Source organism: Brassica napus, unplaced genomic scaffold, assembly GCF_020379485.1.
Source record: "Brassica napus cultivar Da-Ae unplaced genomic scaffold, Da-Ae ScsIHWf_407;HRSCAF=632, whole genome shotgun sequence".
NCBI classification, from domain to species: domain Eukaryota; kingdom Viridiplantae; phylum Streptophyta; class Magnoliopsida; order Brassicales; family Brassicaceae; genus Brassica; species Brassica napus.
The window spans coordinates 4,612-31,008 of record NW_026016485.1 but is presented as its reverse complement, the minus strand read 5'-3'; the positions used below and the strand labels follow the sequence as shown (position 1 = coordinate 31,008).

General features: G+C 33.3%; 1 protein-coding gene across 1 annotated transcript; it reads right to left on the bottom strand.

The window, feature by feature from the left end:
- Positions 1-229: 229 nt before the first annotated feature.
- Positions 230-4,212, bottom strand: LOC125603835 (WAT1-related protein At4g01450-like). The gene is made up of 6 exons (XM_048774584.1): positions 2,813-4,212; positions 2,555-2,617; positions 2,338-2,454; positions 1,881-2,268; positions 1,645-1,796; positions 230-1,461 (listed from the first exon to the last, which is right to left on the bottom strand). The coding sequence occupies exons 1-6, from the start codon at positions 2,995-2,997 to the stop codon at positions 1,278-1,280; spliced, it is 1,089 nt and encodes a 362-aa protein (XP_048630541.1). The 5' UTR covers positions 2,998-4,212; the 3' UTR covers positions 230-1,277.
- Positions 4,213-26,397: the final 22,185 nt, after the last annotated feature.

Below are 26,397 nucleotides of genomic sequence, written 5' to 3'. Positions count from 1 at the left end.
AAAATACTTTTTGAAACTATTTTAAAATTTTTAATTTTAATTTTTTATTTATAAAATTTTAAACTTCAATCATAAATCCCCACCCCTTAACTCTAAACCATAAGGTTTGGATTAGTTTACCCTAGGGTATAAATGTATATTTACTTCTTTAATAGAATTTTTTGATAATTTTAATTTTTAGAGTCTATATTTATGACCAAAACTTTTTTAGTGTTATCCTTGGGTATTTCTCTGTTTATTATTTAATAAAATTATGAATTTTAAGAAAAATAATTGAATTAATTACTTAGTTCAATATGTTAATCACACGACATTATATATTCATGTCATAAATTTAATATGTTTATTTAACATGCGTGAAAACAACAACAAAATTTTTTTTCCAACAAATGAAGTATATGATCGTTAACATCTACGTGGTGATTTCAAATCTAAGCAAGAATAGAGAAAGCCATGACATCTCTCAGCTCGCTAATTTACTAAACAGAGTAAACATTACTCTCTCTCTTTCGCAAAAAATGTTATCACGACATGTTTCATGCAGATTAAAAAAATTGTAAAATATATACTACTATGTTTTTATTTAATGTAAGATTAAATAAATGAAACTGATTTAAATAAAAGTCTAATGGTTATTCAAAAAGGTAAAAAGTGCATTTAATGCGTAAAATTGCATTGGAAACATAGAGTAACACTATCTTTGAAAAAAAAAAAAAGTTATCCATACTTTATCTTCTTGGAACTGCTAAAACCACCAAAAGGCACTCAAACCTTAATTCCACTTACCGGATCAAGTCGATCCTTTAGGCTTTTCGATGTGAACATCTTCAATTTTTCTTTAAAATAAATTTCTTTATGATTTAGTTCTTTGACATCAGTTTCTTCCTATTCCAATCTTATTTGTTCCAGCAACTGCATTTGCTCCATTCACTTACATGTCCTCCAGTTTTGGTCATAATTTATGTTCACAAAACATCTTGTGGAACTACTGCCGCAAAACACCTTTTCTCTCAGCCGTTCTAGTCTATAAGTTTATTGGTTTATTTTGTTTATCTAAAAAGATTAAGAATGAAGCATTCGTTTAGCCATTTAGGCCCATATTAAATACTGTTTATTTTATAAACAAATTGGAATATCATATGTAAGCCAAAACATAGCAACACAAGTGATCAAATACTCCAACAAACAATGGAATGCGAAAATTATTCTCTTCTTCGCAGTTGATTCGTAGGACATGTCAGTCTTATTGAATGAAAAAGAGACTTTAGGGAAGTAGATCAAGGTGTCATGGGGATAACCAAAACACGGCCTAATTTGTTAACATTTGTATGATCTTCCTCTTCCTTTTCTTTTTCCACCGTATTTGTAGGTAACGTCACGATCTTACACTCATCTATATGTTTGCTCTTGCTCCATAAAAATATGTATAAACCGATCACAACTACTACAGATCCAATAACGCTGCAACAATAAAAACATAAATTTGAATAGGTGACATGTACGTACATGATATATAGAGATTTATAGATTCTGTATTAAAATCAGCTGAAAAAAAATATAGTGATCAATATAATCACATTAACTCTACTCTTTTTTAAATGTGAAATTGGTAATACTAATATTAATTTGCTTATTTTATTTCACCTTCCAACATAAATCATACGATGAAGTATCACGAAATCGAACACGGTTGCGGACATAAGTGTGACAGGACTGAACGCTGCTGTAAAGACAGGTCCACGTTGTTTGATGCACCACGATATTCCCACCGTACACATTCCTTGTCCAATCACTCCCTATACACATATATACACAATAGATTAATGTTTGACTATCGTGAGTTCCATGGATTTATATTTGTATAATGAATGTATATATACCGCTATAATGACGGTGAAGATGGTGAGTTTGTCTCCGAGGATCCAATCTTCCACATGTCTAGTCTTGATAAAGCTAAGAAGAGCGCATTGAAGCGTCCCAAAGACCGATAAAATAACTGTACTCGAATATGGACACGGGTAACTCACGTTGATCTTGGCTTGTATAAGCATCCAAGAACTGAAAAGTATAACTCCTGTGAATAAAAGAAAACAGCCTTTGATCCAATTCTCATTTCCTTTATGGATGTTTGAAATCGTTGCTTGTTCATGAGAGTTCGATAATGGAATGCCTTGGTACATCGTAAGGGTTAAAGCTCCTGCTAAGCTTATCATAGCTCCAAGAATGACACCGTATCCTATTTTTGTCTTCATGTTTAATTTTTCGAATCTGAAAAAAAAAAGTGTAAGATTACACATGAAATGATGATGACATGATGGAAATATTTAATGAGTGTACCCAAATATTAAGGCCATAATGAAAGTGAGGGCAGGCAATGTGCCCCAGAAGGCAGTTGCCAACGTGGCAGAAGTGTAACTGAGCCCAAGCAAGAAAAAAAATTGCATCAAACTCGCCCTGTCAAAGAATTTTTTTTGTTTAATAGGTTTACAAAATAAAAGAGATGCTGAATTGTAAATAATGAGTTAAGGGGTTAAAAGTTAAAACTGAAACTTACCCAAAAAGGGCACTGAAGAAATGCTGACACGAGATGCTTGTAGTTAGCTTTGGCCTTGTTTTCCTGACCAAATAATGAAAATCGAACACTTTTATTTGGACCGGTACAATTGGACATAAAATCGAATTTGTTTAGTTTAAAAAACAATACGAAATATAAAATCGGATAACTGAATAAATAATTAAGCATTTAAATAATTCTACAGTATTACAATTTGGATGTTAAAACATAATTAACGAGGCCAAACAGTAGACTTACCGTTCCCAAAAATAAGCGATGGGAAGAAGAAATAAGGTGGAAATACCCAAACGATAGGTAGCAATAACCATGTGATTAATGCCTCCATCAAGAACTTTCTTAATCAAAGCGTTAACCATCCCATTAATCGTGTTAATCACGGTAATCATGATCAACGGTGCCCATTTCCCGTCGAGATAGCCCATGATTATAGTAAGTTAAATAACTTAATAACTAAACGTTTCTTCTCTCAGTTATAATCTGCTCCCTCGCTTCTTTTTTACCTCTTACTTAATAGCTTGTCTGAGTGGTGATGAGGCATGGAGAAGAGGAGGATGTATTTATATACATCATATATGATATATCCTGAGTGGGAGGCAGTTTTTTTTTCTATTTGTATAAAATGACAATATTTAACGAATAAATCGTATTTGAATATTATGGTTTTTAATGTTTACAACCGACCTGCCCCGTACCACAGTTAACAGTAACAAAAATCTTTACATATACCATATATCTATACGTTTTTATAACTGTTAAAATCGTAGCGAAGTTAAGCCGCTTGTCTCGCACCGCTCAAACCGCAGTCATGAGCCTATATTATTTTGTGGTGAAAATAATATATTTTTGGGCGCAGGAGAGTACTTGATTCTTTTAGGACTTTGGGACAATACAAACTTAGCTAATTATGATCATAAAGCAGTTCTACCAACTTTAGCTTAATTAAAAATAGCTAAATCAAACGGGGCATTTCAAAATATTTCAAAGCAGGTGTTTACATTTTTTTTTTGATAAAGGGCTTAAAGCAGGTGTTTACATATTGTTATATATATATAAAACTTATTATACATAATTTATAATCACGCATAGAAAAGGAAAAGGAACTTTGTGAAATACAATTTAAAATAAACGTGGTTCAGAGTTTCATTTTTCCTTAGCGCGCTGTCATAGATGATATAGACTCTGCTTTTATTTGATGAAAGTTATTGAGATTTGTCTTCCAAAAAAAAAAGAGTTATTGAGATGGGTCAATTTGCTCAATATTCATATGAAGCCTGACAATAAAGAATATAGTCATGCCTCGAAAAATATGTTTTTTGAGATATAATCAGACGTTATAGTCCTTCACGGCGCGTGAACGTGTGTATTACCATACATTAGAAACATATACTATTCTATGTATAACACATTTATAGAATAGATTATTCCAAACATAAAATGTAATGTTAGACAATAATTTGAGTTCTATAGTACTATTTATTTACAGGATTTAATGCAGTTTAAACAGTGGACAATATTAAAGAACATATTTATTAGTAAGCCAAATATTTAGTGCAAAATACATTACGTAAAGAATCAATATAGCTATATATTATAAAGAATAAAAATAGATAATTCTATGTTTGATGACAATATAGTATAGTATATGAATGGATATATAAACAGCAAGAAAAAATGAAGAGTAAAAAGAAAAAAAAACGCAAAGATGGAGATTATAGAGAAAAATTCGAGGAAGAGTTTATGGAAAACAATGAAAAGAGAGAGAGAAAGAGGGATGGAGGGGAAGGAGAGGGAGGATGTCAAATAGATAGTTGAGGTCACGCTCAATATTCATATGAAGCCTGACAATAAAAAATATAGTCATGCCTCGAAAAATATGTTTTTTTGAGATATAATCAGACGTTATAGTCCTTCACGGTGCGTGAACGTGTGTATTACCATAAATTAGAAACATATACTATTCTATGTATAACACATTTATAGAATAGATTATTCCAAACATAAAATGTAATGTTAGACAATAATTTGAGTTCTATAGTACTATTTATTTACAGGATTTAATGCAGTTTAAGCAGTGGACAATATTAAAGAACATATTTATTAGTAAGCCAAATATTTAGTGCAAAATACATTACGTAAAGAATCAATATAGCTATATATTATAAAGAATAAAAATATATAATTCTATGTTTGATGACTCTATAGTATAGTATATGAATGGATATATAAACAACAAGAAAAAAATGAAGAGAAAAAAGAAGAAAAAAAATGCAAAGATGGAGATTATAGAGAAAAATTCGAAGATGAGTTTATGGAAGACAATGAAAAGAGAGAGAGAAAGAGGGATGGAGGGGAAGGAAAGGGAGGATGTCAAACAGATAGATGAGGATGCCGAATAGATTGATGAGGATGGGGATGTGTGTGTGTGTGTGTGTGTGTGAGAGAGAGAGAGAGAGAGAGAGAGAGAGAGAGAGAGAGAGAGAGAGAGAGAGAGAGAGAGAGAGAGAGAGAGAGAGAGAATGTATAAATTCTAATTCTATTTTACGCTTCGTAAATAGAATAGAATACAACAATATATTATCTGAACATTACATATTAGAGAGATAGAGAGAGTAGAGAGAGAGCGAGTAAAATAAGGAGGGCGAAATGGCGATTGAGGAAAAATACAGAGGGAGAGATGAAAGAAAGATAAATTTTATCACTAGTATTCCGTTTTGCCTTTCATAAATAGAATAGTACAAAGTCTTATTATAGCTGTATATATTCAATTTCTAAATATATGTCAGTTTTACAAAATTCAAAACATGTCATAAACAAAAAAAATCTATGTTTTTAATAAGTATATAAAAATTTCAAAATACAATTTTTAAAACTTAGAAAGTAGATTAAAAAAGAGAGGTGACAATAAAAAAGGGTTACATGAAAATTAATATATAAATATCATAGCTTAGTTGTTGTTATGGTTAGAGACTCCATTTAAATCCTACTATGTATATGCATCCAAATTTCTCTATTGAGATTTATACAACTTTGTTTTTATCGAATACACTGGACCCTATTTAAAAACAACATGACCATCAAGCATGGATCCATATGGCGGCTCAGGTGATGCAGTCTGTAATATTTCTCATAGTTGTAATAGCATAATTATCTGGCGTTAAAAAAAATCATTTTACTCAACCACTAATTTCGTTCTCTACAAAGACGTTAAATAACATTATCAAACAGATTATATTCAAAAAAAACAATCATGAGAACATATTTCAGATGTAGTATGCTCTTATTAACTACAAGCATAAAAACAATAATATTGTTAATTTTATCATTATAAAACAATAAGTTATAAAGTTTATTTACAAGCAATACGATAAATAAATACAAATGAATAAAGAAAAAACTTGAAATTTCATTATAAATTTGAAGAAAATACAAGTTTAGGGCATCTCCAACCTTCTTCTATTTTTTACTTCAAACTTCATTTTGGAGTAAAATCATCTCCAACCCTACTTTATATTCAATTCCAATCCTAGCCATTACTCCATTTTGGAGTTGAACTTTTTTTATTTATGAAATAGTCATTTTAATCTTGAATTTTTTATTATTTCATACTTAAATAATATTTAAAATAATACAATAACATGAAAATAAATATAATACTCCACAAAATACTATTTAATAGTTTTACATAAAAGATGCATAAACTAATAGAAATCAAAACTAAACATAAATAATTTATAATATATATAATATAATATAAAACAAATAAATGATTTAATAATTATGTAAACTGTTTTTGGAATCGGTAAAGTATCGTTCAAACGGAATAGATGAGTTTGTTTATCTGGTGGGTTAACATTTCGATTGATAACATTTGTACTTGTTAAGGTTAATATATGCACAAACATTTGATCAAGTACATAATATAAATTACAAAACAAAACTTTTTTTACTTCTTTATGTTCTTTTAATGCATAATTATTTTTGAATTACGAAAATTGCATATGATGAAAATTACACCAATTGAAGTTGGAAGAAAAGCTCTAACTGTGTTTTTATTAATAAATATTCAATTTGAAAAAAACAATTTATGAAAGTTTTGTAAAAATAAAATAGTTGGGTTAATTGTTAAATTTTTATAAGTTGAATGTACCACTAACAATTATTAACTAAATAAAAAGGGAATCATTATTTTTTTGGATTAAAAAATAGAGTAGTACATTGGAGTAAAACCCAACTCCTTTTCTGAGTTACACTATTTTGGAGTAAAAATAGGAGTAATACATTGGAGATGTTCTTACTTGAACTAAAAAAAAAATGGTAAACCATTCCTTAGAGAAAGAATGTGAAAAGCGCCGGTGGCCACGTGTGTGAAACTCTGGTGTGGTGCGGATTTGAACTCTGATCCCTTGGGGATCTACGGAACACCATGACCACCCGACCGTAGACGCGTGGTTCTCTTACTTAAACTCACAAGAAAGACATCACCTAAAATCGTTTAAAATCTTATAGAGAATACTTCGCATGAATTTTGCTCGAGAACTCTTCACATAAATCTTGTATGAAGACTTCACATAAGTATTTTATGAAGTCTTCTTTTTAGATTATTTTGTGTAATTAAAAATTTACTGAAGAAGACTTCATAGGATTTAGATTTAGGGTTTATCCGAAATGTTCTCTAGTATGTATTTCGACGAAGTCTTCCTTCGTAAATTATTAAGTTATTTTTGTATTACCGAAGTCTACTATGTAGATACTTCACCTCAAATTTTTACATGTAACATGATGTCTTAGAAGTGTTACAAAAAGTCTATTTAAATTAGTTTTGCATCTGGCCCGTGAAGTTTGTTCCATTTTTAAATAATAGAAGACTTCAAATGAAGTCCTCTTTAACTAAAAACTAACGAGAGAGAGACTTTCGCTCCCTGTCCTATCTTCTCCTCTTGAGCATAGAAACCAAGTGAAGCTTTGGGTCCAATGTCCAAACGGTGCGTGAGCGCGTTCTGGAGTCGGAACCCCCTCCTTCTATTTGTCACTCTTTTTATCTTTCGTGGTTGTGTCGCCAGAAGCTCATCTTGGTTTCATCTTCGCTTGAGAGAAATTACGTCCTTGGTGCGGGTTAACCGGAAATGGAGTCACGCCACGGTGGGTGTAGGTTAGGTTTTGGTGGAATCGGTTTTAGGGGCTTCCCAATCGATCCCTTAAATCGAATGGAGATTCACCGGCACGGGAGGCGAAATATCTGTTTTGTTTCTTTTCCGATCAGTGGTTGAGGGCCAGTTGAAGCAGAGAGGCGTCGTCAGCAGTCTGTGCCTCTCGTTGGTGTCTTGGAGGGTTACTCTGTCTTGTTCACCGACAAGGGAGCTTTGGAGGTTCGTCTACTTGAAGATGGACTTTGCAATGGCGAGGGCATGTGTCATCTCTCGAGGTGGTGATCTACAGTTGCTCTATGTGTCGCGGTGTCGGAGGCGTCGTCGATGGCGTACTCCAAGGCGGTGTGGTGAAGTCCCTCCATTTGGCTATCCCTCTTCACGGAGTTTGTTATATTCTCTCCATTCAGTCTTTGTCGACATGAATTCATGGATTTTAACTCTCCATTGAGGTTGTGTTGGTGGTTATGTGGTCACCAGAATCATCGTTTGGCGTTCTAAGTAAACCGGCCTTTGGTTTTCAAAGGTGGCGATGAGCGTAGATTGTGTAGGTTTTGAGTTTGTCTTCTGGATCTCCGGGTCTCTGGTTTCTCGTATCGGCAATGTTGTGCTTCCCAGTGTCGTGGCTCTACTTTGTTTTTCATGGCAGTGCTATCTCGCTTTACTAATTGCTGATCCCAGAGCTATTTCTGGATCAAGTTCCTGCATTCGTTTCGGCTCCGTTTTTTGGGTTCCTCCGTTCGTGGTTGTGAGGTGTCTCTGGGCTCTCTATACTACATCAGCTATTAGCGGTGGAGGCTTGTGTGCAGTCAGGTTTTACAAGGCACTCTCTTAAGGTAAGTGTTTTGACCCTCTTACCTTCATTTTGCGCTTCAGTGTTGGTTACAAGTACAAGCATCAACGAGCTCATAGGGTACTAGCTACTACGGAGACGTCACGTGAGTTCCCATCATGCGAGGTAATAAGTTGTATCTCACATTCTCGTCGTTGCATTGAAGGTTGAGAACAGTAACTGATTTTCGGGGATAAGGACCCGAACTAGCGGAACGTGCCGGGGGTCTTGGGTTTAACGAAGCTAGTTAGGAAAATATGATATTGGGTTGTTTTGTGTAAATCGTGCTTGTAATCAGAAACTATTCCCGTTCCCCGGGTCAATTTAATGATATATATATATATATATATATATATATATATAAATTCAACTTCCTGTAAACATTTGGTCAAATTCAAACTTAATTTCATTTTTATGGAGACTTCGTATGAAGTTTACTTGATTTTTTAAAAAAAATATCAACTGAGGTCTCCTAAGAAAAACTTATAGAATAATCAATTGCAAAACAAATATATTCATTGACCAGAATACTTGTGAAGTCAGCTTGCTTGAAGTATATTTCGCAAACTAGATCTGAAAATTTTGTAAATCAAATATATAAATTATATAGATCCGCTGAGAGGTCATATCTACCTTTTCCATCACTCATAACTTATAACTTAAGTTGAATGCAAAATACCTATTATTTAACCAAAAATCAATAAACTCGAAGAAATCTAATGAAAAATGTGATTTTGAAGATAAAAATTGAGAGTTTTGGGATGAAAGTAGAGAGAAAATAGAAGATATTGGATCAGAGTTTTGTGTGCAGGGGCTTGAGACAAGATGTAGTAAAAATAAAAAATTTTAAACATTTCTTTTTTTTTTTTTTTTTTTGACAGCAAACATTTACAGACTCATGTAGACTCTGTAAACCAAGGTGGTAAATCTGCATCCATGTGCACGACGAAAGACGATTGTTGCCGAGCACTACGTGCCAAGCTATCCGCCCTTTTGTTCTCCGTCCTAGGAACATGAACGATTTCTGAGCTGACAAAACTTTGTCGCAGAAGCTTGATATCTTCCAGGTAGCTTTCAAATGCTGGCCATTCCTCTGGTTCCGAAACCATCTTCACCAGTTGAGAACAATCCGTTGCAAACGTAACCTGAAACTGCCTTAAATTTCGCATACATTCCATTGCCCAAATTAATGCCTCCATCTCCGAATGAAGAGGTGAGAGGGATGCCCTTACATTTCGTGCCCCCAATAAGCTATCAAACCCTGGTAGCGTACTAAGCCATCCTTGTCCTGAAAATAGATCTTTATCTTTCCAAGAACCGTCTGTGAAGCACCATCTTCCTAGGGTCCCTAAATCGGGCCTTACCTGTACTTCTTGTACCAACCTATGATTATTAATAACCTGTGCCTCAGCCCACAGTGTTGATTCAACTTCTGCCAGTCGCAGCGTGTCTCTTGGATCAGTGTCAAGGTTACTGAACACTTTGTTGTTCCGTCCCTTCCAAATATACCATAATATCCATGCAAACTGATGATTCTCCATTCTTGGATTAATTCTCCAAAATAGATGGTCCATATTAGCAAAAAGAGAGCCAATTGGGAAGATGTTTGGATTTGATGGAATCTTGGATAATGCCCACACTTGACGTGCTGGAGGACATTCAAAAAACACATGGTTTATTGATTCCTCCGGATCTCCGCACCTGGCACAGCAGGTGTCTCCTTGTATCCCTCGTGCTTTTAGATTTTTCGTTACCGCTATACAGCCAGACAACAACTGCCATAAAAAGTGCTTTAGCTTCGGAGGGCACCTCACCTTCCAACAAAATGCTTTGAGGATATCCACATTAGGACCATAAAAATCAGGTGGTCTCTCCTTGTCAGGATAAATCCTTTCTACCTGATACCCTGATTGTACCGTATATTTTCCATTCTTGGTGAAATGCCATCCATTCCTATCTGTCAACTGATTTCTACTCAACGGTATACTCTCAATTATTTTTGCATCTTGTGGATCCACCAAGTTTCTAATTGCCTGTACATTCCATGTGCGGGATTCCGGATTAATGAGAGAATCCACTGTGAGGTCCGGGTAATTATTATGAAGGTTTTTGTTAGCTGGTCTCGGGCGAGTGGATGGGAGCCAAGGATCATTCCATACTGAAATAGATGACCCTGTTCCAACCCTTTTAATTAGTCCTTTACAAACCAGAGATCTAGCAGAAATAATACTCCTCCAGCCATATGACGGGGAATATGAGCGAATCGGTTCCAGGGGTGAAGAATTCCTGTAATACCGTCCCTTGAAAACTCGAGAAAAAAGAGAATTTGGCTTCTCGATCAGCCGCCACAACTGCTTCCCAAGCATTGCCGTATTAAAATCAGTCAAATCCTTAAAACCCAACCCACCACTGTCTTTATGGGCACACACTTTATCCCATGATTTCCAATGCATACCTCTTGTACTGCCTCCTGGACTCCACCAAAATTGGGCAACTGCACCTGTGAGCTTCTTCACTGTAACTTTCGGCAACCGGTACACAGACATCACATGGTTTGGCAAAGCCGTAATCACTGATTTAATAATCACCTCCTTTCCACCCTTGGTAAAAAATCGAAAGGTCCATCCATTAACCCTACTATTCAGCCGTTCTTGTACGAAGCCAAACACTTGTACCTTAGAACCTCCTAGACTTTCGGGCAGGCCTAAATAAGATCCCATTCCACCTAAATTCTGAATTCCCAAAATATCCCTTAATTCTTGACGACTATCTTCATCAATCTTATGTCCAAATTGAATTGAGGATTTCTGGAAATTAATCTGTTGTCCAGAGACAGTCTCATATTCCTTTAGAATCCTGAGTATAGTTTGACACTCTTCCTTGTTTGCCTTACAAAAGAACAAACTATCATCTGCGAATAACAAATGAGAGATTGCAGGGCAAGCTCTTGCCACTTTCATACCGGTTAATTGTTTCATCCGCTCCGCCTTTTTAATATTTGAAATTAACGCCTCCGTACACATGATAAATAAATAAGGGGATAAAGGATCGCCTTGACGTAATCCCCGCTGGGGAATAATTAGACCTCGTGGCTGTCCATTGAGAAGCACCCTATATTGAACCGAAGAGACACACTCTCGCATTAATTTAATCCAATGAGGATCAAAACCCATTTTTTGAAGGAGAGCCTCAATAAAATTCCACTCTATCCGATCATATGCCTTACTCATATCTGTTTTGATTGCCATGAACTTATTTTGACAGGACTTGTTTGCTCTCAAACCATGAAACATTTCCTGCGCGATAAGAATGTTATCCGAAATTAACCTTCCTGCCACAAAAGCCGATTGTGTCTCTGAAATTAGTCTGGGAAGACAACTTTTCAGCCTTTGACATAAAACCTTTGAAATTATTTTATAGCCCACATTACAAAGACTTATTGGCCTCAGTTCCGTCATCCTTGTCGGTCTCTCTACTTTTGGTATCATACAAATATTAGTTATGTTTAGCCTTGGATCCAAATCACCTGATACCAAAAAATTATTCACCAGTTCGACCACATCCTTTTTAATAACATGCCAGGAATGCTGAAAAAAAAGAGCTGTCATTCCATCCGGACCTGGCGCTTTCTCCGGATGCATCATAAATAAAGCTTGTCTCACTTCTTCCTCTGTTGCTAACCGCAATAGCCTTTGATTCATCTGAGGAGAAATTGATGGTCCTATCTCCTCCAGGAAACTATCAAACTCCGTAGGATTAGTGGAATTAAATAAACCATCAAAATAATCTACAGCCACCTTCTCAACTCCGTTATCATCTGTGATCCAATTACCCGCATCATCATGGAGGCCCACTATTTTGTTTCGGATCCGCCGTTGCTTTGTCAGAGCATGATAAAACTTAGTGTTCAAATCCCCGGATGAGTACCACATATTTCGACTCTTCTGATGCCAATACTCCTCCTCATCCTTGTAGGCCTCCTGTAATTTCCTGGAAATCTCAATAATATCCTCTTGGGATCTATTATTATCTGTTTGTACATCTTCCAAAGCTTGTTGGAGATTCTGAATTTTTTCCTTTCCATAAGGTTGATTGTCTTTCCGCCATGAAGATATTTCATGTCGACAATTATTAATTTTAGTAATAAAATCCCCTGGTTGGCCCTCCTGATTTTCTGTCCAACCTGACACAATTGATTCCATAAGCCCCTCCTGACCTATCCACCGCTTATCAAACCTGAATTGACCTCTTCTTTTCCTTAATAATTTATCTTCCAGAAAAGCAATCACCGGTCGATGATCCGATCCCACCATCCTCAAGTATTCTGTATAAGAAAATGGAAAGAGTGTATGCCATTCCTCATTAGCCAAAGCTCTATCCAGTCGACATCTAACCGTTACAGCTCCTTTTCCTTTACCTCTTCGTCCCTGCCATGACATTTTATTTCCACGAGCCGGAAATTCTAATAGTCCACTATTCCTTATCATATTGTTGAAAGGAATAAAGGACGTCGCACATCTTAGAGATCCCCCATCTTTTTCGTGATTCCCGGTAATTTCGTTTAGATCTCCTATAATAAACCAGGGCTCCGATCGAGCTAAACCATATCGGGTTAACCTTTCCCATACATGTTCTCTTAAACTTTGATCCGGCTCTCCATATACAAAAGTAAGGAATACTTGTTTCCCTTTGACCACCGCCTCGACATCTATCATTCTATTGCTAGAATATAATATTTTAACTTGGTATTCATTATTATAAAAAAGGGCTAAACCGCCACTTCTCCCAATTGGATCTACCGTAACAAGACTATCATAACCAAAATGTGATTGAAACCCTTGTACGAATCCAAACTCTTGTTTTGTTTCTGATAAAAACAAAAAGTCTGGTTTATGTTTATGCCATGTTTCCCTAAGATAACTTATTGTCCAATGACTTCCAAGACCTCTGCAATTCCAACTTAATATTTTCATATATAAACCTGCTTGTATTGCTCTACCGAGCCGGAAGATTGGGGTTTGATGAAACCCAGCAATCTTAGAATCTCAAGGTTCCTAAAACCAGTAAAATCACAATCAGTCTTGTGAGAGGTACGATCAATCCCATGAGGAACACCATTACACCATTGAAAACCATTATTCCTTTTTCCAATCATCATAATACGTACATTCGAAATGCTTATCAAACCATTATACGTACTATCTCGAAACCCAAATTTGTGGTTAGCTCTCACTTGTACCCCATCTCTTAAACTATTTCCTCTATCCAAAAAAATCACTAACATAGCATACATTGATCTCTCCTCTGATAAGGGGACTCGAGATAAACTCAAATAATGAAATACCATAGCTCTTACGCAAACTCTCTCATCGTACAGCATCACCAAAGAAACAAACCTGATGACCTTCCTGGCTCCATATATTCTCTGCACTTGGTTTAATGAGACCAAGCCAAGAGTATGCCCCAATGAGAAGAGACCAATAAAGTCGATCCCAAGCGTCGATGAGAACCAAATCAACCACATAATTCCAGACTTTTCACCCGTACCCCAACCCTTGGCCAAAGACCAACATAAAACTGTAAAAAAGAATATAAACCAATAACTAAAGATTTTTTTCCAGATGATGAACCCATAGCAATAACCAAAACAAAATCTTTTATTCCAATACTTAACCTTTCGTGGAAACGTAGCCCACTTGAATTGAACAACCAGAAACAAAGAGAATATTAAAATAAAACCAAGTGTGCTCAAAGAGCTTATTAAAACAATAGAGACCGCAAAAACAAAGAGCACCCATCGCTTAGCTGTTGTACGTTTGCAAGGAGAGATGAAGGGGTGGACAAACCTCTTCTTTGTGTTTCCTCCTACAGCTGCAGAAAACAATTGCTTACTTGCACCAGCTCTCTTTTCCACTTCACCGGTAGCAACCTCCATATTCATTAACCCAATAAATCTTTCCCAAGCTTCCTTATCAAACATATGCAATATCCATGTTTGCCAATCAAGAAGAGCAGATCGTATCCTATTTCCCCGAATCACATTATCAATTGACAAAGATCTCGTTTTGATGATAACGAAGAACATGCCACGATAGTGTTGTGATTGATCCTCTGGATTCCGTATCCGTTTCGAATATCCTATGGATGTTCTAGTCCTTCTGATCCTGATCTTGTCTCTGGCCCACAGAGTCCTTCGCGAATCCAAAAGAATCCTATTTGCCCAATTTCTTCTTCGATTCCATATCTTCCCGATCTTGTCATTGTGATAGAGTTTTGCTCGCCTCCGAATCTTCCTCTGATTACCCGGATCCCATCGTCGAAAAAACATGAGACCCTAGTTAGCCATCGCCATCGCCGTTCTCTTCTTGTGGCTCACTATAGATTTCCAATACTATTAGATCATATGCTTCAAAATTTTAAACATTTCAAAATTCAATTTTTGGTTGTTCATAGTAGTTCATAAAATTGATTAAAATTAATTTTTGTAAATAAGATAAAATATTGTTGTTTGAGATTTGACTTGTGAATTTTATTTTTTAAATATTTTTTTACGGAATGACAGTTTCGTGGATAACTTGATTTGTTAGGATAAATATTATAAAATAAGAGAAAAGTAGGTATGTGCTTGACCAAAAGTTTATGTATTTTGAAAAAAAAAATTCTTTTATTTGGTTTAGAATTACAACATTTCCTTTAAGTGAATAAGCACAACATATATTAATTTTACTGGAAAAACCTTGACTTTCACTGTCTCCTCTAAGGCGTACTAATGTTTTGGATGATATATATATAAATTTTAAACAAAAACAATAAAATACTCAAACTTAGCTATGATGAAACAAACAGTGTATAAACTTTCATATAATCACGAAGATATGTAATATGAATAGATACATAGTCGATCTTTGGGTCAAGCCAATGAAATATAGGCTTCTGACTGATTATTTATGAAAACATTTGGCCACAAAATTCAATATTTTCCTCTGATCTAGTATTTTAAACTCAAAGCTATAAAATTTCCTTGTCTAACCTAGGTTCGAAAATTACCTAATGCATAATTTTTTCAGTAAGTGACCATTTTTTTTGCTTCTGGACTTAGAATTCCTAGAACCAGAACTCATAACTATGCCAAGGTTGACAAAAAAAAAGATAACTATGCGAAGTTTTCTTTTTGTATCAATTATGCTAAGTTTATTTTGTTCAATACCTGGTTTGTTCTTAAGAGACAGTGTATTTTTAACGATATGATATGTTTAATTAGTTGTTTACAAATATTACTATTTATGTTAGGAATTGATTTATAAACTTCATTGTTATTGATGATTTTATATCTCTAATTTTATATACTACTAGGTAAATATTCGCCTCTTGTGCGAGATGAAAGTATTGAACAAACTTATTGATGTAATATTATTTATATTACGTTGATATTTTTGTGGTAAAATTAAATATGCTGCAATATACAGCCAATTCTCAAGTTGAACCTATTTAAAATAAGATACAAATTGATAAGAGATTATTTTTTAGATTATCTCATGTAATATTATATATATATATATATAAAATCATAAATTAATAAAACAAATTTAATTATAAGTAAAAATAATTACATTAAATTGTTTATTTTAAATTCACAATGAAATTTATTTATATTCTTGAAAAATTTCTAATATTTGATGAAATTTTTTAAAATTAAATCTAAAACACATTTTCTGTATGATATATATCTTAAATACATCAAATAAAATGATAGAAAAGTTAAATTATAAAATGTAATCAATAAACTAATAAAATAGTATAGTTTCAACATTGCTAATTTATAGAATTTTAATAAAAATGGGATATATTGAAGATAACACTAAATTGTAGACTTCTTAAAAAGAGTTTGTGAAAAATGTTTTTTAATGCACGTTTGTTAATAAGAAATACGCAAAAAAAAAAAACATTTGAACTGTTGATTCAGCACCATAGATGACAGAAATAATTTCGAGTAATTGTGTTATGTGTTATGTAATATTTTATTTATATATAGAGAAATTTTTGAAAATATCATAAAAGGAAAAAGTGTTTTGAAAACTTCATCTCCTTCTTAAAAAATATTCAAATTTTAAATTAGTTAGATGAATTGTCCATATTGAGTATTCATAAGTATTTAATAATAAAATAATAAAACTTCTTTTAGAAAAGTTTGCCAAAAATTGGATTTAAGATAGTTTTATTTTAAATAATACTTAATTTCTTAATCACGTGGATGCGGTCGGATGTGAAGGTGGCTCAGAAAGTTCCTAAGGAATTCGGGTTCAAACCTCACACTTAGATTGTGGCTAGACGACAAAGATACTTAATTTACGTTCCGAGTAACCGGATCTTTCTAGCACCGGTGTACAGTTCCTCAAAGATTTACTTTTCTGTTGGGTTCGGCCCACATGATATCATTGATCAACAAAAATATTTAGTTTTCTATGTGATATTATAGGGCAATTGTTAATAATAGCACCTTTTGAGTTTTTGTCTCAAAAATAGCACTAGAAGGATAAAGTCACAAAAATGTCTTGGTTTAAAATTAAACAAACAAACAAAAATAAATAAAAGCAAATAAAAATAAAAATAATGAAAAAAATAATTTTTTTTATAGTTTCAGATTATATGTTTTCAGATTCGAAGTTTTTTATAAATTTTTTTTGAAATTATTTTTTGAAATTTTTTTAATTTTTTTCAAATTTTCTTTTTATAATTCAAAAGTACTTTTTGAAACTGTTTTTTTAATTTTTAATTTATATTTTGTAAAATTTTAAACCCTAATTCCAAAACTCCACCCCTTAACTCTAAACGCAAGGTTTTGATTAATTCACGCAAGAGGTATAAGAGTATATTTATTTCCTTAATGAAACATATTTTTGTGACTTTGAGCCTTGAGTGCTAGTTTGAGAATAAAAACTTAGTTTGGTGATATCCTAGTCTTTTTCTCAATATTATATTAGAATATATTTAAAATAAGAACCGTTTGATATATAAACTATCTATAAAATAAGAACTGTTTGATTTATTTATTTAATGATAAACCATAAAACTTATAATAAATAGCTCAATTATCTCATTCTTACAATTATAATATCTAGATAGGGTATTATGAAGAAACAAATATTAGACAAATCATCAAATATCTCATTCTTCGAACAAACTCAAAATTAGGTGATTGAAATATTTTCATGATATTTTATTAAAAGATTTTTAGGAATAAAAATCAAAACAAAAATATTTTAATCTGAATGAAATAATATATATATATTTCTTTGATAAAATTACTTTGATTTGAAGAAGTGCATTTCTGAGATTGTGAGGATCAAATAACATATTAAAAACCGCATATTTAAAAAATAATTTGTATACATAAAAGTATATACATTAGAATAAGCACATAAATCAAAACAAATACCTTTTGTTTAGTTACAATCATGTTTTTGGTAAACAAATCATGCAATCATTTTATTTACTTTATATGGTATATAATTAAATTTTAGTGATATTGACGCAAATATATATATATATATATATATATAGTATACTTTAATATAAATAGTTATTGTTGACACTTGCTACTCATACGATTTTATTAACAATTGTATATTTATTGTAACAAAAATTTAAACCGTTAATTCCAAAACTTTTAATGTGAGATTTATCAAAAAAAAATTCAAAATTAAAATATTAAGATCTCAATAATATTTCAATGCAAATTTTGATATTAACATATTTATATATTTTATATAGTATATAATTTAATTTTTATGATATTCATATATACACACAATATGAATATCTATTAATGAAAATTTATATTCATACAATTTATGATCATTTGTATTTTGTTTGAACAAAAACAAGTTAAACCATTGATCAAAAATTTTCAGTGTAGGACTTTTACCTTTTTAGAAATTTATAGCCGCTTAAAAAAATATTAAATATAACATATGAAAAAACTAATTTTTTTATTATATGTTTAATGTGATTGTTTAATTTCTTTTAATAATATAAAATTAAACACAAAAAAAAGAAGATACAAAAATTGTTATTAAATATGTATTATTCATAGTTATTAATTGTCATATATATGTTAATCATATTTGGTAATTCTGTAGTTTTTTATTCAAGGAAATAATTGAGAATATTGTTTTGTATACAGCTAATCAATTTGATATTTGTTTAATAAAAATTATAATATATATTTATATGGACCAGTTTATTTTTCTAAAGATTTTAAGAATTATTCTAGTGATGATCATTGGCTACAAAAACATGTCGTAATACTCTAGAATTAACATATAAAGGATGTTGGGATTGTGAAATCACGTGTCCAACTCTATATTGTCCTATTAGTACGATATTGTCCACTTTGGACCTTAGAGGCTGGCCCGCATGGATTTACTTTTGGTTTCCTTTCCAAAAGGCCTCGTATTATTAGAGTTGGAGAGCTTTTTATATAATAGACTCCTTTGTCTAGTTTTCTAATGTGTGACTTAGTTTGTTATATCACATTCTTCCCTTCAAACTAAGGATCACATTCATCTCGTATCCCACAACTGACTTCTAGGATCTTTTGACTTGATCTCTACTACACACACCTCCCAATCCTAACTCGATGGGTCCCGATCCTACTCGAAGAGTATTTTGGTCTTCTTGCAGATTTTTCGTCAACCGCTCTGATACCAATTGTTGGGATTGTGAAATCCCGTATCCCACTCTATATTGTCCGATTAGTACGATATTGTTCACTTTGGACCTTAGAGACTAGCCCGCATGGATTTACTTTTGGTTTCTTTTTCAAATACCACGTATTATTAGAACTGGACAACTCTTTATATATTAGACTCTCTTTATCTAGTTTTCCAATGTGGTACTTAGTTTGTTAGAGGATATAAAGCCTGGAATACCGTAAACTTTAATGCCTAGAAGCGAAGACCATGCTTTATATAAAGCCTTTTGTCACTTGGTATAACAACCCCTTGAATAGTTTTATTTCATCGCATTAATCGATAATACTATTTGTGTTTTCTATATGAATATTTCACTTAGTTGGATCCAAAAATCTTTTCGGAGTGCTTCAGCTTTCGTTCGTGTGCTATCCCTCAGCAATATTATAAGAAAAAGCAATATCAACTTCTTTATTTGTTTTTTTTTTGTTAATCATCAACTTCTTTTCTTGGTTGTAGCAATTTATAAATAATCTGTTTTAATAAAGTGATAGCTAACTTACCCTCGCCTTTAAATAAAGAAATATTGCTAGATTTCTGTTTCAAAAAAAAAAGAAATTAGAAAAGCAATCAAGATGCAAATGATTGTTAATTAATGTTATAATGGATGTAAGCATTTCTTATATATTAAAAGAGAAACATTATAATAAATGTATTCAAATTATAATAAACACGTGGCAGTTTCACAATGATTTGATAATAAGTATGCTAACGCGTTAACACTATATTCATAAATGTGTTCGCAATATGTATTATGCGTTTTTTCTAATATAAAACTCACATACATGGTTCCAATAAAACTCTGAATTTTTCAGTTCGAATAAAAATAAATAAAGAATCGAAAGCCAAACTATATATATATTATTTTTATTGTTTACGGATAAAGTTGAGCAAAATATTCATAAATTTTGATTCGATTCGTTATCCGTTTTGATTTGAACCAAAAAATCTGGATATCCGTAATTCTACGAAACAAATCAAATACTAAAATACAATATCCAAAAAAGAAACAAATCACAAAAACAAATATTTTTAGGAACATATATCTAATCCGATCTATTATATGCATATATATACACATATATGTAAAGAATTATATATATACTTTATATATAGTATACTTTATATCACTTCTACAATATTTTTATGAATTAAATTTATTATATTAGGTACTAGAATTTAAAAAGTTAAATAATGTTTTATTTTTGTAATAAAATGTTATTATTAAAATTTTCAATTATTTTTAAAATTTTATTTTATTTACGGATCAAATCGGATATTCTTTAAAATTCTAAAACGTTTCGGATATCCGAGTCACCGAATATCTAGGTGGCTAAAGATCGAATCGACAAGAATGCTTCCAAATATCCAGATATTCGATATGTGTCCACTCATATTTACGGATACAATTTTAGTTTCTTTATATGAAAAAATGACTAATGTCAAGGCCTTTTTTATTTTAAATTAATTTTAACTAGGTATTTTGTCCGCGATGCGGACTTAAACATTTTCATAATTTTTTAAAAGTTTTTTATACACTATATTTATTATACTAAATTAAATCTTAAAATAAATTAATATTATATTTTTAATTATATAATTAAAAAATATTATTTGATTAGTATTTAATTATAAAATTTATGTTTTTAACTTTTTACTAAAATACATTTTTCAGATAACAATACAATATATATATATATATATATATAAATTATCTTTTTTTTTAATTATATTTTTAGATGTTGGGTAATTCAATATTCTATTTTTAATTATATAATTAAAATTTTTATTTGATTAGTATTTAGTTATATAATTCATGTTTTTAACTTTTTACTAAAAGACTTTTTCAGATAACAATACAATATATACATAAATTATCTCCTTTTAAAATTATATTTTGACATTTTGTATAATTCTTACTATTATTAATTTTAATCAATTATCTAATCAAATAAAGTAAATTAAATTTCGTTTTTATTTTTGAATTTAGTTATACGTTATATTCATCAAGGGTATAAACGATATTAACCACTCTAACTTTTAACGTGAGAGTTCGATTCCAAAAAATTACTTCGCAAATAATAGTATAGATTTTATCTTTCATGCATTATTTTGAACAAAAATGTCATTTAATATTAATTAATAATATCTTTATATATTTTTCAACTATTTTTATATATTTTTTACATACACATGCATGTGCACCTTGATGTAAGCACCTTGTAACTAAGTATTTACCACAATTGAAGTATCTAATTTTTTTTGAAAGTTGAATATTTTTGCTTAATGCTTCTTTCACTACCGACCAAATTGTAGTGAAATTATTTGTCTTAATAATTTATTTTTATTTTTCTTAAACTATTATCTATTTAGAAACTATAATATGAAACTATTGGTTCGACATGACGACTATCTAAAATTCATAACATGAAAATAAACAAATAATATTAATTTTGGTTTTTACTGAAAAACCAAAAAATCAAACATTTTAACCGAATAAACTAAAATGAATATTAATTTAAAATAATATTTATATTTTAGAAGGTTGAAAACCAAAAAAAAAAAAAATTTAAAACCGAATCAATATCCAGATTAAATAGATTTAATGTCTTTTTATTAAAAATAATAAAACTAATAATCTCATTCCGCGGAAGGCGCGGGTTATTACCTAGTACATAAAGATAAATGTAAAGAAAACGAGTGAATTTCCTTAGTTCATAAACGATGTAGTGCATAAAACAATAAAAATCTTATTCAATCGCAAATCTGACTAAGACCAAAACTTAAGGCCAGATATTTTCACGGTATACTAAAGAGCAAAACTAGGGTTATTCGACTGCTATACTCATTTTAAGAGATCCATCTAGGTGTTAAAAATATTATCCTTGGAAAACAACACAAATAGTATTAGATGTACCAGAATTTTCTTTCTGATGCTATTTAATACATCTACACTTTACGATATTCAATAAGCATAAGCAATGCTAGAATTACTACGATGAACCGGTTTAACGATGATATCAATAAGATGATAAGCATTCCTCCGGATACTGTCGCTATATCTTGTCAAGCTCTCAGATGAGAGTAAGAATTTATGCTTAATCCTGTCTGAAATATCTTGAGAAGGAAGGAAAACATATACATGCCCTAATCCAAACGACAGTATCCGGAGGAATGTGATAAGCATGGGACTCTCTATGTTTCCCCAAAAGGGAAGGTGGCTTAGGCTTATTGAGATTAGGATAAATATAAAGTTTCCTATATTCTTGGGATTTATACGATCTATGTATTTCCTTTTCCTAACTAGGTTATGCTAAGGATGTTGTATATAAACACCTCTTGGTGGATGAATAAGAGAGACACAATTCTACATTATATTCATTATATGGTATCAGAGCTAAGATCTTACCAAAATTTCTTTTAAAAATCAAACTCATCAACGTTTGATCTAATTCTTCTTTTACTTCTAAATTCATCGTTCTAGATGTCTATTACTACTACTCCTACTTCCGCAACTACAGGCGTTCCTCCGGAGCTATCACCTTATCACCTCCATCCGTCCTGTAACCCCGGGGTTCTTATCACATCCGTCCTTCTAACTCATGAAAATTACCAGGAGTGGTCGACGGAGCTTCGAAATTCTTTACAAGCTAAGAAGAAACTTGGCTTTATTGATGGAACAATATCAAAACCATTGAAGGATAGTCCTGATTTAGCACGGTGGCTGGCAGCAAGTTCAATGATCGTCGAATGGATTCGTGCGTCGATTGATTCAAAAGTTCGTTCGACGGTTGCACACGTACCGGATGCTCATAACCTATGGGAATATTTGAGATTGTGTTTCTCTGTCAAGAATGGGACTAGAGTTCATCAACTCCAGGATGCTATTACTAACTGCAAGCAGGATGGACAATCGGTTCTAGAATACTACGGCAGGCTCACGAAACTATGGGAGGAACTCCAGAATCTCAAAACTATACGTACGTGTACCTGTGCTGCGACTGCTGATATTGAAAAAGACGAAGAAGATGCTCAAGTTCACAAGTTCCTTTTTGGTCTTGATGACTCACGCTTTATGTCTATTAGGTCACGGATCACAGACGAGGATCCTTTACCTGATCTTAATCTAGTCTACTCCAGAGTAGTTCGTGAGGAGCAGAACATGATCACAACTCGATCTACAGAACAACGCACCGATGCTTTAGGTTTCTCTGCTAAAAACGAGACCTCAAAGGATCTGTCGTTTTCGGTCAACAACTCTACACCTTCACACTCCAGGGATCCAGCTCGTACGTGCACACATTGTGGCAGGACAGGGCATTGATACACCACAACAAAATGCCCGTTCGACACACCAGCATATACTAAATGTGGCTCGTGCTTGCCTCTTCCAAGCACATCTTCCTTCCACATTTTGGGGAGAAAGTTTTTTGGCCGCTGCTCATCTTATTAATCGTACTCCTACGAAGGTTTTAGATGGCAAAACGCCATATGAGGTGCTTCACGGTAAACCTCCAGTCTTTGATCAACTTCACGTTTTTGGATGTCTTGCATATGCACATAGGCGTGCGAGAGATAAAGATAAATTTGGTGCTAGGACTCGCAAGTGTTTGTTTGTCGGTTACCCCTTTGGCAAGAAAGCATGGCGACTATATGATCCAGAAACAAATGAATTCTTCATAAGCCGTGATGTTCTTTTCTTCGAAGACAAGTTTCCAGGGCTTCCTGATACAGAGTATGTTACACCACCAGTTATGCAAGAGGACGTAATGGACGATTGGCTACTCCCGACGTTGCCATCTAGGGGGAGCATGCCCGCATCGCAGCCTATTACTTCTGTTGAGCCCACAGACTCGTCCCTTCCACCGGTAACAACTCAAAATCCTACAAACTTTCTCCTACTACTGAGACTCTACCTCCATCGACGTTACCTACTACCTCTATAACTCCTGATTTACTGCCTCTGTCTCTAACTACATCTCCGACTCATGCCGTGTTATCTACGACATCAAATTCAGAATCAGAACAGACTGACCACACTAAATCTCCAGGTCTATTGGAAGTACTTGGTCGTGGTCATCGTGCTAAAAAGCCTTCCATTCTACTCAAAAATTTTGTTGCTCATACTACAGCGTCTACAAACCCCTCTCACGTTCTATCTTCGTCTGATCAGAGTTCTCTACCAACGGTCTCAGGTAAGACACTGTATCCTATCGCTGACTACTTGTCTTCCTCTGTTTTTTTCAGAGAAACATCAGGCCTTTCTTGCTCAGATCACCTCAGATTAAGTTCCTGCAACCTTTAATGAAGCAATACTCGATGAACGCTTCAAAGGCGCTATGAAAGCCGAGGTCAGTGCCTTAGAATACAACCATACTTGGGACGTCACTATCTTACCCCCGGGGAAGAAGGCCATTACCTGTCAATGGCTCTATTCCAACAAATATATAGCTGATGGTACAATAGAGCGACCAAAGCTCGACTGGTGGCGCATGGAAATAGACAAAAGGAAGGTCGAGACTACAAAGATACATTTGCTCCTGTAGCAAAGATGAATACTGTTCGGTTTCTACTTAAGCTAGCAGCAGCAAAGCATTGGGAGGTACATCAGATGGATGTTCACAATGCATTTTTACATGGGGACTTAGAGGAGGAAATCTACATGGAATTACCACCAGGCTTCCGATCTTCTGATCCATCCAAAATCTGCAGGCTTCGCAAATCACTCTATGGTTTGAAACAATCTCCTAGGTGTTGGTTCTCGAAGCTCAGTACTACACTTCTTGCCTTCGGTTTTACTCAGAGTTATGAAGACTATTCTCTTTTCTCACTTATCCAAGTAAATATATGTCCTCATATACTCGTATATGTCGATGACTTCATTATTGCAGGCAACGATATTTCTACGATTCAGCGGTTTAAAACCTACCTTAACAAGCACTTCAAAATGAAAGATTTGGAAAAAATCAAGTACTTCCTCGGTCTCGAAGTTGCTAGAGGACCTGAAGGTATCTTTGTGTCGCAGAGAAAATATGCTTTAGACATTGTGGCAGAAAATGGCCTCCTAGGTGCTAAACCATCTCCAGTCCCTACGGAGCTTAATCACAAGCTTCCACTGTCTAAAAGCCTGTGTTTTACTGATCCCGGCAAATACAGACGTCTAGTTGGTCGCCTCATCTATTTAACGTTTACTCGACCTGAACTAAGTTATATTGTTCATCTCCTTTCTCAGTTTATGCAAAGGCCTCGCGAAGATCATTGGCTGGCTGCCTTGAGGGTTGTATGTTACTTGAAAGGGACTCCGGACCAGGGTATTATGCTATCCTCTTCGTGTGATTTGCAACTTACTGCTTACTGCGATGCTGATTGGTCTGCCTGTCCTATTACACGCCGGTCATTGAGTACCTATGTTGTTCTCCTCGGTGATTCTATTGTCTCTTGGAAGACAAAGAAGCAGCGTACTGTTTCGCGTTCATCTGCTGAAGCAGAATACCGGTCTATGGCTGATACTACGTGTGAGCTAAAGTGGCTTAAACGCCTGCTGTCTCAATTCGGTTTCTCTCATCCTCAACCAATGCGTATGTTTTGTGACAGTCAATCGGCCATTTACATCGCCAAGAATCATGTCTTTCATGAGAGGACAAAACATGTTGAGAATGACTGTCATACAGTACGTGATGCTGTTCAATCCAAGCTTCTCACGACAGAACATATCTCTACTAAGCATCAACCTGCGGATCTCCTCACCAAGGCATTACCTACGCCTACATTTGATTACTTATTGTCCAAGTTAGGCATTCGGACACCATCATTGCCAACTTGAGGGGGGGTATTGGGATTAGGATAAATATAAAGTTTCCTATATTCTTGGGATTTATACGATCCATGTATTTCCTTTTCCTAACTAGGTTATGCTAAGGATGTTGTATATAACACCTCTTGGTGGATGAATAAGAGAGACACAATTCATTATATTCATTATAAGGCTTGAGAAGTTGTAATTCGTTGAACTTGGTCTTTGGCCTTAAGCTCATTTGGATCCTGTTTTTCCAGTTCTGGCTCTACTTGGGCGTTGGTACCGGCATAAATCGATGT

What these genes read in the sequence shown, in the direction of transcription:
- LOC125603835 (XM_048774584.1), bottom strand. Translation starts at nt 2,997, where the DNA reads ATGGGCTATCTCGACGGGAAATGGGCACCGTTGATCATGATTACCGTG. An exon ending in ATTATGGCCTTAATATTTGG is followed by an intron (nt 2,269 to 2,337) that starts GTACACTCATTA and finishes TTTTTTTTTCAG; the next exon opens with ATTCGAAAAATTAAACATGA. An exon ending in CGTATGATTTATGTTGGAAG is followed by an intron (nt 1,462 to 1,644) that starts GTGAAATAAAAT and finishes TTATTGTTGCAG; the next exon opens with CGTTATTGGATCTGTAGTAG.